Source organism: Numenius arquata, chromosome 11, assembly GCF_964106895.1.
Source record: "Numenius arquata chromosome 11, bNumArq3.hap1.1, whole genome shotgun sequence".
In the NCBI taxonomy this organism is placed as follows: domain Eukaryota; kingdom Metazoa; phylum Chordata; class Aves; order Charadriiformes; family Scolopacidae; genus Numenius; species Numenius arquata.
In genome coordinates this window covers 44436179-44451218 of record NC_133586.1, presented here as the reverse complement: position 1 = coordinate 44451218, position 15040 = coordinate 44436179, and the positions used below count along the sequence as shown (strand labels likewise).

Below are 15040 nucleotides of genomic sequence, written 5' to 3'. Positions count from 1 at the left end.
CAGGCTCTCGGGGGACCCCACGGCTCCCCCAGGGATGGAGCCAGGGCAGGGGGCTCCCCCCAAACCCTGCAAGGGAAGGCAGAGATGCCGCTGAGATCCCACCCACGCAGGGGAGAACCACAACCGCTCCGCTCTGCAGTGGGGTTTTTTTGTAAAACATTGCTAAGCAACCAGCACTCGGCGAGGGCATCGCTGTGGACAGATGCTGCTTCAGCTAGAGAAAGAAAAAAAATACAGCAAAGGGACGCTCTACCAGGCAGTATTATTAAAAAGGCGCAGGGCAGCTGATTGCACAGGTCACTCGGACCTTTACACCTCCCTCGTCGAGATACCGATGCAGGATTAGAAGTTCAACCAGGCCAAGTGCAGGGTCCTGCACGTGGGTAGGGGCAATCTCAAGCACAAATGCAGGCTGGGTGGGGAATGGCTGGAGAGCAGCCCTGAGGAGGAGAAGGACCTGGGGGTGTTGGTGGGCGAGAAGCTCCACATGAGCCAACAACGTGCACTGGCAGCCCAGAAACCCCCCAGCATCCCGGGCTGCATCCCCAGCAGCGTGGCCAGCAGGGTGAGGGGGGGAGATTCTGCCCCTCTGCTCTGCTCTGGGGAGACCACACCTGGAGCACTGTGTCCAGCTCTGGGGCCACCAACAGCAGAAGGACATGGAGCTTCTGGAGCGGGACCAGAGGAGGCCAGGGAGATGCTGGGAGGGCTGGAGCCCCTCTGCTGGGAGGACAGGCTGAGAGAGTTGGGGGGGTTCAGCCTGGAAAAGAGAAGGCTCCGGGGAGACCTTCAAGCCCCTTCCAGTCCCTAAAGGGGCTCCAGGAAAGCTGGGGAGGGACTCTGGATGAGGGAGGGGAGCCCTAGGAGGAGGGGGAAGGGTTTGACACTGAAAGAGGGGAGATGGAGATGAGATGTGGGGAAGAACTTCTTTGCTGTGAGGGTGGTGAGAGCCTGGCCCAGGTTGCCCAGAGAAGCTGTGGCTGCCCCATCCCTGGAGGGGTTCAAGGCCAGGCTGGAGGGGCTTGGAGCAGGGTGGTCTGGTGGGAGGTGTCCCTGCCCAGGGCAGGGGGTGGCACTGGGGGGGCTTTAAGGTCCCTTCCAACCCAAACCATTCTATGATTCCACAATTCTATGATTTTTGTCTTTTGGGAATAAAGCAAGATCTCCCAGGCTGGGCTGGCACCCGGGCCCCTCGCCCCCGCGCTGGCGCAGGCAGTCCCGGCCCCCACGCAGCTCGGCAGCGCCCGCCGCTCCACGTGCGGCAGCCAGATGGTCCGGAGGCTGCTGTCCTTCCCACAGACTCCAGCTAGAAACCGGCTTGGCATCACCGCAGAGACATCGTCCCCTTCCTCCTCTGCACCCCAGTGCCCGCTCCACAGAGCATCCCGCAGCCACCGTCCCTCTCTGGCACACATCCAGCATCCCAGACGTGCCGGGACCCCCAAGCTACCACCAGCAAGAGAAACACAATTCCCGGTTCCTCCAAGCCACGCTTGAGACCATCCTTGCTATTAAGAGCCGGGGCGATGCCCTAACGAGCAACCCATCGTCAGGAGCCTGCAGCCGCAGGCTTTGGGCCACCAGGACTTGCACGAGGCAATGAGAGGAGCGGGAGGAAGCACCTTCGGCGCCACGGATGGGAGCGCGCCAGGAAAACAGGGAAAACAGCCTGGGCTGGGCCCAGCGCGGTGACAGCCGCTCGTGTGCCCGGGGGAGGGATGATTCACGCCGAGCGAGGAGCGAACAAGCTGTGCGGGTTTCGGTACCGAGCTCCCCCTCGCTTTACCTCCCCTCCCCTCCTCGCCCACCGCCGTCACGCTACAGCTACTCATCACCTGCATCCTTCGGGGCCGCTTTAAACCGACAGATCAAAAAAAAAAACAAAACCCAAGCACAGCGATGGATACCCGGCATCCCCATCTTCCGGCTGCCCCACTGCTGGGCGATGCGGCAGAGCTGCCCAAAATGCCCCAAATCAGACCCACAGCGCGGGCAGGGCTGGCTTTCCCATGCCACCAGGGCTCCCCCAGCTTGGATGGAGGGATGCAAACCCCTGGAGCATCCCTGCTCTGGCCGTGAAACTGCTCCCTGGGTGTCAGGGAGAAGCACAGAATGATTTTAGGGTCCCTGCGGGAAGGGGGCTGGCAGCACCATGAGGGCCGACCCCGCTTGCCCCATCCCATCCCGGCTGCAGGCTCTGGGACCAGCCAGGGGATGACCGTGGGTGCCAACCTGCAGAAAGCCCGGGGACAGGGAGCAGAGCCCCCAGCACCGCTGCCTCCCACCCTCCCCGCAGCAACCATGGGAACGGCATTTCCTCGCACGCATTTCCCACGTCATTGGGAGTTGCCACCCCCAAAGAAAAAATAAAAATAAAAAAATTAAAAGGACATCAGAACAGCCCACCGCCCCCAGCCCGTGTGCCGGGGCACGCAGGTAACACCACGCACACGGCAGGCACCGCGGCAGGAACAGACGGAGACATGAGATGTGGCACATCTACAGCCTTGGAAAAACGGCCTCCTCATCCAAAGCAGGCAGCTCCGCTCCGTGCTGGAAGTACGAGCGGGACCCAGCAGGTACCTGGATCCTGGTGTGGAGGAACACTGGGACATCCCACCCTGCCCCTCTACATCCCTCTCTCCTGGTCCCTCCACCTCCTGCTCAGACTTTTTTCCCTGGACACAAGGGTGCACTTGGGGCTACACCGGCTTCAGCGGCACAGTCGGTCCCAGCCCCTGCCTCGCAATTCTGCTCTTTGTTCCCCAATCCGTCCCCTGCCAAGCCAAAAGGGCTGAGTTTAACCCATCTTGGGACACCCGGTCGGTGCTGGTGCCACAGCCGGGCGCCATCTCCACACCGGTGTATCGGGACACGCGCCCAGAGGTGCTCTGTGGCACGCTCCCAATTAGAGAGATCTCCGAGGCCTGTTAATGAGCCTTCTGCTGGCATAATTTAAAAGACGTAATCAGGAGCGCACACACTCTCCTGCACACCCAAGCCCTTCTGCTCACCAGCTTCCCTCTCTGGCTCCCCAGGGATGGCAGCCGGGGGGTCACAGCCTGGCCACAGCACCAGCTCGGCGGGTAGCACAGGACTCCAGGAGCCCACCCTGCTCGGGAGGGGGTCCCCATCGGTCCCCAGACACACCAGCACTGAAGGGTCACAGTTCTGTATGGGGGGACCCGCAAGCAGACCCCTGGGGCGATGGGCGAAGGATGCCTGGGGATGCACAGATCACGACCACGGGCACTGCAGGGGGGTGAACCACTGTGACACCCCAGCAGGGTGAAGGGCTGTCACACCCTGAGTTTTCCTCCTCACAACCTGAGCCCCACGGGGTGAGAGTACAGTCCCCCAGGGCCACCGCTGGCTGCACCACCATCCCTGCACAACCATCCCTCCACGACCCAGGGTGCAGACCCACCATCAGGAACCACAGAGCATCCCCCGAGCAGGAACACATTCCTGCTGCTAATTTCCACCAGAGAGGAAGAGGAGGAGCTTTCAAGTTGTGCTGAAAATACAGCAGAGTGCTATCATTTGCACTACCCCTCGTTTGAATAAAATCCCAGACCAGCTATTAAGTATGTGACTGCACAAGCCACACAGGTCGTGCAAAGGAGGAAGAAGTCCTCTTCGCCTTCGGCTGGCTGAGCTGTACCCACGTACCTCTCCTGTAGCACAAAGTGTTCCCCACACCGAACGCTTCCTACGGCCCTCCAAAAGGAAGAGAGGGGAAAAACACATCCTGACACGGGGGGAGCCACGTTACACCTTCACTGGGCAAACAAAGCAGGAAAAAAAATCAGAAGCAACTCATTGTGGCAAGCAAAACCCAAAACCACGTGCTTTCCCCCCAGATTGGCCCTGCGGTTTGCTTGCCTGGCCACGGTGGAGAGCCCACGGCGGCCACACGGGGGGCCTGGCTGTGCCCCACCGCTGCTGGGCTCAGGGCTGGTAGAGACCCCCCCATCCCTGGGGGCACGGAGCGAGCTCCTCGGGCAAAGCTGGGTCCCACCACCTGGGAAGGGATGGGGGTTTCTGCCCCCATGGCCACGGTGCTGCCCCGGGGCGTCCTCCCCACCGCGGGGCAGGAATTTCCTCGGCACTGGGAAGCCACGGAAGGGGCTGTGCGGGGAGCGCGGCGTGACTCACCTGGCAGCCCCCGCACCCCGGCAGTGCTCGTAGGCGGCTGGCACCAAGAGCTCGATGGCGGCAGCCAAGCATCATTTCTGATGGCACAGCCAGAGCACAACCCAACGCAGCGACCCAACAAGGGGGGGCATTTTTGGTTTTGCACCCTCTGGAGACCATAACGCTCCTTTTCCCCCAACCCCAAGCCTGCAGAAGTGCAGCTTTCTCCTCTCCAGGAGCACATCTCCAACCATCAATGTCTGCACCTGCAAAAATAAGGGCTATTCCTGGAAAAGGCGAGACCTAAAATGGAAAGTCCCAGACCTAAACCTCTGTGTCTCAGTGCCCGCTCTCCTCCGTGCGCAGGCGATGCAAGGTGTGGCCTGTTACCACTTTCTTAAGGGACCAGAAGGGCAAAAGGACGAAAATAATCCAAGAAGAGCATCAGGTTTCTCCTCCCCAGCGCCGGTGGGTGCCTGTGGCACTGGGGCTCAAGGACCTGTCCCCCCCAACACCACCGGGTGGTGAAGCAGCCCGAGACACGGCTCTTCCTCCAACACACCCAAGGGCTCTCACCCTGGAGAGGCAAAAAAAGGACATTTCCAGTGCACGGCACCGTGTTACCTACCTGCCCCTTGAGCTGGACAGCTTTGCCCACCCCATCCAGGGTCCGGCTCTGGTCGGGGTGCCCTTCCCGGGGACACGCCGAAGCGGGGGACACGCAGAGCGGGCCGGGACAGGCAGCAACGGCAGCAAAGTCATCTGGGTCTAGAGGCAACTGAAGGTATCGGCCAGAGTCTGAAACATTTCCTTATCGCCAGGCTAAGGCTTGTTTATATCAAAAGGCAATTAACTGCTTCAGGTTAAACACTGGAGAGAAGTTTCACTTTCGCTTGCAGGGGAGCCGGAGCCAGCTCCGGGACTGGCACTGCCAGGGGCACACACGCTCCAGAGAGGTGGCACCAAACCCACGGGCGAGCACATCCCAGAGCACACAGTCCACGGGCAGAGCCCGGCACCGGCGGGAGCCACGCAACCATCCCCGCTTTGCTTTTTAAGCTGCACGGGAGCCACGGAGAAGGACGCGTCCCAGGGAAAAACCCCAAATCAGCAGCAAAAGCCCCCGCCGGTGTCGCCCGCGGTGGTGGCACAGGTCACCTCCACCGCCCCGGTGTTACACAGGCAAAGGTGCATCGTCCCACGGGGCAGCTCCTTAAAATCACGCGCTGCCTGCGGGGACCAAAGGGCGACCGCGTGTCCTCCGACAGCCGCAGGCACCGGCTGCCCGGCTGGAGACCCCCGGCCCATCGCCGCAGCCGGCACGGGGCACGCCGGCGGAGGGCAGAGCCGGTGCGAGACCCATGGACCGAGCTGGAGCACCCACCCTGAGAAGGCGGTGGGGCCGGACGAGCTCCCAGTGCCACAGGACCCAGGTCCACCCCAGCATCGTCCCATCCCCGCATCCCACTTTGGTCCCTCCTCACCCCAAACCAGCCAAAAACGATCCAAAACCCCAAACTGGCCCGACTGTGACTTTCCGGAGATCGAGCATCTCCGTCCTTCCCGTGGGAGCCCCGGGCACAGTCCAGCCAGGGCACGGCACATACTGGTGAGGGTCCAGCCCTTGCGCCCCTCGTGGGGAGGGGGTTTCAGAGCCCTCCCCGGCCCCAGCCCGGCCCCGCCACACAAATTGCAGCCTGCGACGTGGGAGCAGCAGCAGCGGCCGGGCGTGGACGAGTTCGGTGGCTTCAAATTAGAGCTTGGGAGTCGGAGGAAGGAGCAAAACAAAACAACCGGCAGAAACGTGGCAGGGCACCCGGCTGCAGCCCCGGCACCCCGAGGAGACAGCAGCCCGCACCCCCCATACCGCAGGGACACAGCCCCTGTCAGCACGGGGAGACGTGGGGGCTGCGGGGAGGAGGAGAAGGATGAGGAGGAGGAGGAGGAGGAGGGTGCCCCGCTCAGCCCCCCGCAGCGGCGTGGGGGAGGCGATGGCTGCCAGCCGCCTGCACCCCCGCATCCTCCATCGTTCCCCAAAGCAAGCTGCAAAGCATCTTCGCATCACCGTCCTGGGGGCTTGATAGCCCCCTCCACACACACACGGAGGGGCCGGGGGCAATGCCGGCACCGTGGGAGCCGCCGCACCAGGATGCAGGTCCCCGCCTGCCCCGTCCACAGGGGACACACCAAGGGACACAAACACCTTCCGCACCCCTGGTACCGGCGGTCACGGCAGCCCCTTGGCTGGAGAACAAGTTTCACGGCATCCAAGCTGCGAGTTCATTATTCATGTCTCACTCGAGGTCTTTGCATTTGCAAAACTTTGTGAATAATTGATGGATGGTGTTATAAGGGAGGAAAAGGGACACGTTTTTGCTGAAAACCAGGTCACTCCTAATACCAGCCAAGCAGCAAAGGGAGACAATAGAAATAGGCACAGAAACTCACCAGGGGGAAAAACCCCACAGAATATACATATATAGAGATGGATAGATATAGATATACACACTCCAGAGATGCCCTCAGCATCAGAGATATTTAGCAAGACCAGCCCTTCAGCAAATGAGGATTATTTTCAACCTTCTGAATTTATCTTTTTTCAAAACGAAGGGGAAAGCGCCGTGCGTCGGTCCCATCTCCTTCCGTACCCGCACAGAGGGGCAAAGCAGAGCGGCTGCAGGACGGCTCCTCCGCCAGAGCCAGAGAGGGACTTTCTCAGGTGCCTTCACACCAGCCTCACCATCCCCGCACCATCTCCTGACGCCGGTGTCGGCAGCAAGGTGCTGCCAGGGGCCGAGCAGGGCGGTGGGGAACGGGACAGTGCTTCTGCCCAGAGCTGTGGAGGGGTCCTCCTCCCTCCTGCATCTTCCTCCCTCCTGCATCTTCCTCCCCACCGCAGCCCCGTCCAAGCCACCCCTCGCTCCTCGCCGACACACAAAGAGTTACGTTCCCCTCGCGCCTGTGTCTTAAAACAAAGAGGATGTGAAACATTCAGCCGAAAATGCAAGAGGAAGGAAAATGAGAGAGGATATTGCCAAGACTTCAAGTAACTTCAGTTTCGGGCCGCCGGGCTCTTGCCAAGAGCCTGCCCCGAGCCGGGGGTTTGCTGCTCCCTGGACCTGCCCGGCAGCCCCACATCCCTGCACCCTCCACGATGGCCAAGGGACACGCGTGGAGGTGATGCTGGCGGCCAGGTAACACCGTCCTGCTTGGCCACGGGGAGATGAACCACTCGGAAACACCAGAGAAAAAGAAGTGGTGGGTAAGAGACGTCAGTGCCTGGTCGTTGCCAAGAACGGCCACCAGGTACCACCTGCACGAGCTCCGGCACGTGTCGGTGCCGTCCCGAACACCTGCGGTAGTGAAATGGGAACAACAGCCGGCAGGAGCAGCTCTGCACCCCTGGAGCATCTCAGGGGGTCCGCAACGGCCCGCACAACCACAGCCAGACCCCAGACCCATCGCACTCCCAGGGTAACGCAGGTGGAAAGGGCTGGGCCAGATCCTGTCCCGCGCCCGGTCTCTGCTGGAGAAGTCAGAGGACCGCGGCTGGGCAGCAGCCGGTGAAGTGGGTCGTACAGCAGGAGTAGGGACCACACACCGGAGAAGGATGCACAGCGCGGCCGAGCATCCCAGCCAGGGAGGGGACACTCATCCCCACCCCCCCTGGCAGCACCCTGCCCCACGCAGGCCCAAAGGTCCCTGCAGACCACCTCGGCAGGGAACCTGCCACCGCACCTCTGGCCACACATGCACAGGACACGGCCACGAGGCCCGGCAGCGCTGGTGCTCGGGCGTTAATTAACACTCCAGCAAAATCCTCATTATTCATACCTCTACCGACAGCAGCCTGGGCATCAGTGGAGTGCACCCTGCACAGGAATTAAGGTCTAATCCAGGAACGCATTCAATAGAGGCTACAAAACAATTCAGCCATAAAAACATCCTTATCTCCAGAGGCCGGTGAGTGTTCTTCCTGCCCCGGCGCGGGCAGCCCGGCAGCGTGGCCACGGCCGGTGGGAGAGGAGCCCACCGGCAGCCGGGAAGGGTTCAGCACACCCCAAAATACCTGCCGAGCAGCGTGAGCGGGGCGAGGGCACGGCCCCCTGGGCCATCACCTGCCCAGCGACCCCCTGGAAGTGCCCACTGAGTGAGCCCAGGGACCAACACCCCCAGGACCCACCGGTTAATTCCTAAAATTCATTTCCAGTGAGGAATGAGGCCGGAGGATTCGTTCTGTGATAAAATGAACGTTCCTGGCAGGGCCAGGCAAACGCACCGCGGCGAGACAGCTCAGACCTGCACAACCACACACGCACCCACAGCTGCCGGGTTTGGGGGTTTTTCAACCCAAAATGCCAAGAATGGGTACAAGGGGGGGTCCCTGTAATGCAGACGTTACCGGCTGCTGCTCCGGCGCAGGGCAACCACAGGCGTGGGGCTCAGCGTGAGCTCGGAAGGGCAGGGAGCAAGAATCAACCTCTACCCCCCGGGACAGGACAGGGTGGTGGCCTCGGCCAGAGTGTCACTTCCCAAAAGGGCCCCCCCGCGTCCCCGGGGCATCACAGGCGATGCCATGGGGGGCTCCACGGCTCGGGTGTGCGTGGACATGCCCCTCTCCTGTCCCACCGCCCCACGGCACCCAACCGGAGTGGGGCAGGGCGAGCTCGGCAAGGTGGACACGCTGCCGGTGTGCTTGGTATGGGAAACCCACCGGCTGGGGAAGCGGGCTCTGATTTGGGCTAAAAAAGCTTACAAAAAGAAAAAACCCCAAATGACCCCATGGCGGGGAAGAGCAGGAACGGAACTGCTGCTCCCAGGAATGGGGCACTGGGCATCCTCCACCCTGAGCAGAGAGGGGACAGAGGACAACCCGGGGGTGAGGGGGCACAGCACCAACCCATCACCACTGCCAAACCTCCCCCAAACCACCCAGCCCCTGAGGGCCATGGACCGGGACCTGGTGGACCAGGACAAGGCACATCCAGAGGGACCAAGACCAGGCACGTCCAGACAGACCATGGGTCAGGCACATCCTGGTGGACCGGGACCAGGCACATCCTAATGGACCACGCACATCCTGGTGGACCAGCACCAGGACCAGGCACGTCCAGAGGGACCACGTCCAGCCACATCCTAATGGTCCTGTTGGACCAGAACCAGCCAGATCACAAAGGGCTGGGGGGGGGACACGGGCGGGAGCAGGTGGTTCATGATGGACCAGGACCAGGAGGCCACACAGCAGGGACGGGCGAGGACGGGGCAGGGGGGACCGCGGGCAGGCGGACCGCGGCAGGTCGGGTCGGGGGGCGGCCGGAGGTGGCGGGGCCCGGCGGGGACCCCCCCCGCCCCTCACTTACTCTTGAGGGCGGCGACGAGCGACTTCCCGTCCTTGATGAGCTCCTTGATGAACTTGTTGGTCTTCTCCAGCTCGGCCTCGTGGGAGCGGAGCCGCTCCCGGAACTGGGGGCTGTCCAGGCAGCACTCGCTGAACTCCAGCGCCGGCAGCCCCATGCTGCACCGACCCCGGGCGGGGGTGGGGGGAATAATTAAAAAATAAAATTAAAAACGGGGTTTTTTTAAGCCGAGGCGCGGGCCCGCGGCTGCGGGGACGGGCGGTGTGTGCGGAGCGGGGCCGGGCCGGGCGGAGCGGGGCGGGCGGGCGGAGCGCTGCGGGCGGCGGGGGGGGAAGGGGGGGGGGGGGGGGCGGAGCCGCCGCCGCGCTGGGGCCACCGCCCGCCCCGGGCCCGCGCCCGCCCGCACCGCCGCCACCGCCGCGCGCCACGCCCCGGGCACGCCCACGCCGCACGCTCGGCCAATCAGCTTCCGCGCTCGCGGGGGCGGGGAGGGGTGGGCGGGGCAGAGTGGGCGGGGCCGGCGGCGCCTGACGGGGGGGGGGGGGGGGGGGGGGGGCCGCCCGGTGCGGCCTGAGGGAGCCGCCGGCCCGGGGGAGGCCCCGCCCGCACAGCCCGCACCGGGAGACTCGGTGGGTCACTCGAGGGCCTCCCCCGCCTCTCCCCGTGGACCTTCCCGGTGGAAACCCGCATCCCGGCCCGCAGGAGGGCCGTGCCCACCCATCCGGGCTGCACCCGGCCGGTTGGGCCTCCCCGGGTCGCAGCTTTCTCCCCTCCCATTCAACATCTGTGTCGGAGATTATTCCCCGGGTTTAATAGCGTGAGTTGAGAAAATAAACCCTTAATCCCTCGAAACGGCTGGGCGTGAAGGGGCAGGAGCCCAGGGCCACGGAGGGCCTGCGGGTCCCCAGCACACCCCCAGCCCAGGGCGGGAGACGGAGACCGGCAGGACAGTGCTGTGGAGCCGTGCATGGATGGCTCCCTGCAGCCCGTTTCCTTCAGGAACACACCAGGAATTTGGCCTGAGCGCAGCAGCTGCCTCGTCACCTCCTTCCCTCGGCGGGGCACTTCCAGGAGCAAAGTGCAGCCCACGGAACAATCGCTCCTCCTCACGCTTTTGGCTCTGGCTGCCGTAAGGTGGCCAGTGGCTAATCGGCAATAAAACAGGAGAATCCATGTGTGCCAGCCCCATGGATCTGAGAAAATCCCTTTCTCGCCATAAACGATGGCGCCAAGTCCAGGGTGAACCACCCCCCCCGGGCAGAGACACGCACGCAGGAGCCGGCGGTGGCCTCTCACCCCAGACTGTGACAAACAGACACATTTGCGGATAATCCCCGGCTGACTGGAATTCCCCCCTTTCTCCCCAGCTCAGCCATTCAGGCTGGCGAGGAGGGCACGGGGCAGCCGCCGCTCGGCCAACGCGAGCCCCTGTGCCGCACAGCGAGCGCGTCCCGGATCAGGCACGGCGACGGGGCAGCATTCCTGTCAAGTCAGCCATGAAACACGATGCGGGGCCGCTGCCAGCTTTATGCTTTTTTGCAAACCGGGGAAAGATGGATGGTCTTACACAAAGCTTGGGCTTCACGTAGGGCTGACAGAATGGGATCCAGATCGGGCCCGATGTTAAAAAGTTAATCCACCCGTGTTTTCCGAGCGGATGGGTCTGGGCGCAGCGACCTGATACCAGCTCAACCTTTTGTCTTTGCCTTTTTTATTCACTGGCAGGTCTAAAGCACGATTTTCTCAATCTTCACACCGCAGCCTAATTCAGGCTGAGTCACTGCCTTCAAATATGGTTTGCCAGCCACATTTTTTTGCATGAGGTCTCCTAATTATAAAAAAGGATGTAACGCTAATTACATGCTTATCTTGTAGGCAGGATATAAAGTTTAATTAGCTGTCATTTACACCATATGCATAGAGCCCTATAAAAGCACTACTATTATTTGGATTACGCTTCTTAATTCTAGACCGTACAAAGCCACAGGAGCACAGATTTTGGTTTTATCCTTCCACATCGCCACTGTTCACATTAAAAGAGCGTTCCAGCACTTAGAGCTAATACAGAAGAACCTGTAACTAGATTTGTAGGACACTGCCTTAGAGGATCAGTATATTTGGGACTGGAAACAATTTCTTTCGCCACCTTTCCAGAACCACAGAAAGTAACGATGCTCAGACTGCCCTCGTCAGAAAGTGACATGACAAAGCTCTGTCACACATGAAATGCCACACACACCAGAGGTCTGGAACTGAGGCCTTGGGCAGGCGGTGATCAATGCACTGGATCACAGACTCATTTCACCTTTTTCTGGCTTTCACCAGGATGCTCTCGTTGTGTTTGAGCCCTGAGCGTGGGAGCAGAGCGGGGCAGCCCGCGCTGGGGAGGAACAGCCATGGACATCTTCCAGCCCAGTTTTGCTAGAACTGTGCATCCAAACTGTAAAATATTACCACCAGAGGGGAAAATAAGCAAAAAAAAAAAAAAAAACAAACCAAAACAAACACACACAACACCCCAGTTTTCACATCCTCCTGCCTGAAGCTAATAGCTTGCAACTCTCTGCAATCATGGTGTATTTGCCTGCCTGCTTTGATTTACTTTTTTAGGCAACTGGGTTGCCTCGCCTCCAAGTGAGTGCAGTCAATTGGGGCTGTGTAGGGGTGCAGAAATACTGCCATTTAAACCAACACAAACGTGCCCGCCGATCCCCTGTGGGTGCGGAGCTCGGCCCACCGCTCTCCAGCCCACGCTCCTCCCTGTCTCTCCAAGGCTGCGCTCGCACAGACTTCCCGGGGATGAAAAGCTGCGGCGGCCACCGCCATCCCACGCTCCCACCGCCATCCCACGCTCCCACCGGCGAGTCCGTCCTTGACCACACATTAACACATTCTCCCTTGCTCAGTCACCAGCCCGCATCCCACAGCTAACTCGCTCAGGGAGCAAAGTCAGCAGAAAACTAATCCAGCCTGAAAAAAGAAAAAGTGAGCAGTTTCTACCTGGTTTAGCTCACTCTGGGATCAAATAACCACCGGTGCTGGTGCAGGGGCGGGGGCTGCCCCAGCCACAGCCAAGCATGAGGAAGAGGGAGGCTGTAATAGCATCAGCTCAGATCAGCCCCAGCTGCTCTTCCCAAACCCTCCCTCACACCAGTGTTACCTCTGGGTGAGTCACAGTCAGCTGGATTGAGCAGGTCTGTTTGAAAATTGACAAATTTGGGTTTTTTTTAGAGCTAGTTCTTGGGTGGATCAGCTCCCTAATGTGAGCGCAGCATCTCCCCACCTCCATTTTCCTGCCACCATCCTTGTGCTGGCTGCACCTCTGTGAAACAGTCAGTGCTAACACGGCTTGAACGAGCCACTTCTCCTGCGGGAAAGCTTTCTGCCACTTAAGCGAGACCCATCAGGTAAAGCAGGAGCCAGAGTGACAGCAGGAGCGGGAGGTGGGGAACCAGCACTGAGCCCCCATGTCAGCTCCTGGCATCTCACAACCCCATCTCCGTAGCCCTGGAGCGACAGACACCCGCGGCGAGACCGGTGCTGCGGTGCATGGGCATCCATGCACAGGGACCACGGGACCTGCCAGGGGACATTAAACGTAATTAACCTGCGAGCGTCTTGCATTGGGGATTTCGGAGGCTCCCCTGACATCTGACCCCCGGTCCCAGCAGTGCTCCCACTGCTTGGGAAAGTAAGAACCAGTGTTACAGGGGGAGGGAAGGTAGAAAACCACCCACTAAGGTCTCAAAACACCAGACACTTGGGCACACTAATGCATTTCTTTAAGCCCCCAGGAGACTACAATGGGCATCTTGACTGTCAGAAACCAGGAGCAACATGAGAGGTTTCTTGGAATTGCCCTCGAGCAGCAATGTTCAAGGTCTATTTATTATGTGACTATATATCACACTCACATCTTTCTTGCTCTCAAGGATTTTTATGGAGCGAGGCACAGATGAAGCATTGTATATGGCCAAAAAAAAAAAATAAAGTGTTCCAGATAATACATTAAACTATCGCAATGAATCTGCATGAATTCCCTGTTGTAACCCAAAAGGCATGTATTGACCTATTGTACTGACAGCCTCCCGAGAGATCAGCTCCTCGAGCTGGGACCTTTTGTTAGTTGTGAGCACAACTCCAGAGTGGACACCAAGAGCTTCCCCTTCTCCAGTGCAGCCGTGGCAGCCTGGAAATATGCTCTAGGTACGTTCTTATCAGACAGGCTTTTTCCATGTGGTTGCAGCAAATAGCCTTGGAGAAACCCTCAACGTGATAGAGTGCTCCCTCCACTGAGCATTCATGAGTTTTACATATAGCTAGCGTGGTTTTTATATATATTTTACAGCAGAACAGTACCTTTTTTCCCCAAGTTGTACCTCTAGCAATCACGCACGATTTTCCACCTCCTCAATTCCTCTTTTCCCTTCTTCAGTAACTTATTTTCTCCTTGCAGTCACTCCTCCCGGCCTCCAGGCAGGTTTGCAGGGGTGGGAGAGACAACCCAGGAGACAGGTCTGACACTGAGCAGCAGTGACAGGAGCGAGCTCTGCCTGGGAGTCGGATCTCCCTGAAGTGAAAAGCAAGTGGGACTGGGGGCCCTGCTCCCCATCTACAAAACCTCTTTGGCTCTCATCTTACCCTTGTTAACCTCCAATAAATCTTTTTTTGCAAGACTCATCATGAGCCACTTGTGCTACCGAGTCTTCCTGGGTTTCACGGACACCACAGGTTTGGTAATTGTTTTTTGGAAGCTGGTTTCTTTTTGAGTGGAGGTATCAGTGCACGATGCTATTAGTCAGTCTGTGGGGTTGCAGCAGAAACAATCTCCACATCTATTTCCTTCCAGATCCCTATATCTGTTGTTTGTTGCCTTGGGCAATCAGTAATTCTCCCCCGCAGAGAGCGTATTACTGTAACTATGGCTGCTGCAAGCCTGCCGTCTGGCTTGGGCTAATTGGCTTCTCCTCCTGCTTCTGCTCCGCAGTCACACCCCTCCATACGTGCCCAGGACGTGCCAGCTACTTACAGCACCGTCTTTGCCAAGCCACTCGCCCGGCGCGTGCCTCGGAGAGATGTGGGAGCGCCGAGAAGAGAGCAGGAATCACAGGGGCATGGATGGCATCCGAGGGGAGCTGGCTCCGGAAGACAATGGCACCGTCTCCTCTCATCCTCCTGGCAGGTGACAGACCCCACAGACCAAGACCCGGCTCCAAGAGCAACAGCAGCATGTCCAGAGCAAGAGAGTTGGCTGGTGCTCGTGCTTTGAGCCAATTTAGGAGGTCAGTTTGCCTCAATTCCTTGTTAAAAAAATAAAATGCAACCTTTTTCAGCACCCTTTAGCTAAGACTGAGAAGCTATATGTATCCTCGGCCCTTCACCTGACCCCACAGTTTTTTTAACTGGGCCAGTCCTTTCACACTGGAAATCGGGAATAAGTCTAGCTGCAGGAGGTGGCACACTTCCCAGTTCTGTTGATTTTTGGCACAATTCTCCAGAGTGCTATTTGCCTCCTCCCTCCCCAATTTCTGTGGCAACTTACTTAC

General features: G+C 59.6%; 1 protein-coding gene across 1 annotated transcript in view; it reads right to left on the bottom strand.

Annotated features, from left to right (window-relative positions):
- ARHGAP26 (Rho GTPase activating protein 26) overlaps nt 1–9651 on the bottom strand; it is a 137840-nt gene extending 128189 nt beyond the window's left edge. The window contains exon 1 of the mRNA XM_074156467.1: nt 9498–9651. Within this exon, the coding sequence (XP_074012568.1) occupies nt 9498–9651 (154 nt within the window). The remainder of the gene's footprint in view (nt 1–9497) is intronic.
- Nucleotides 9652–15040: the final 5389 nt, after the last annotated feature.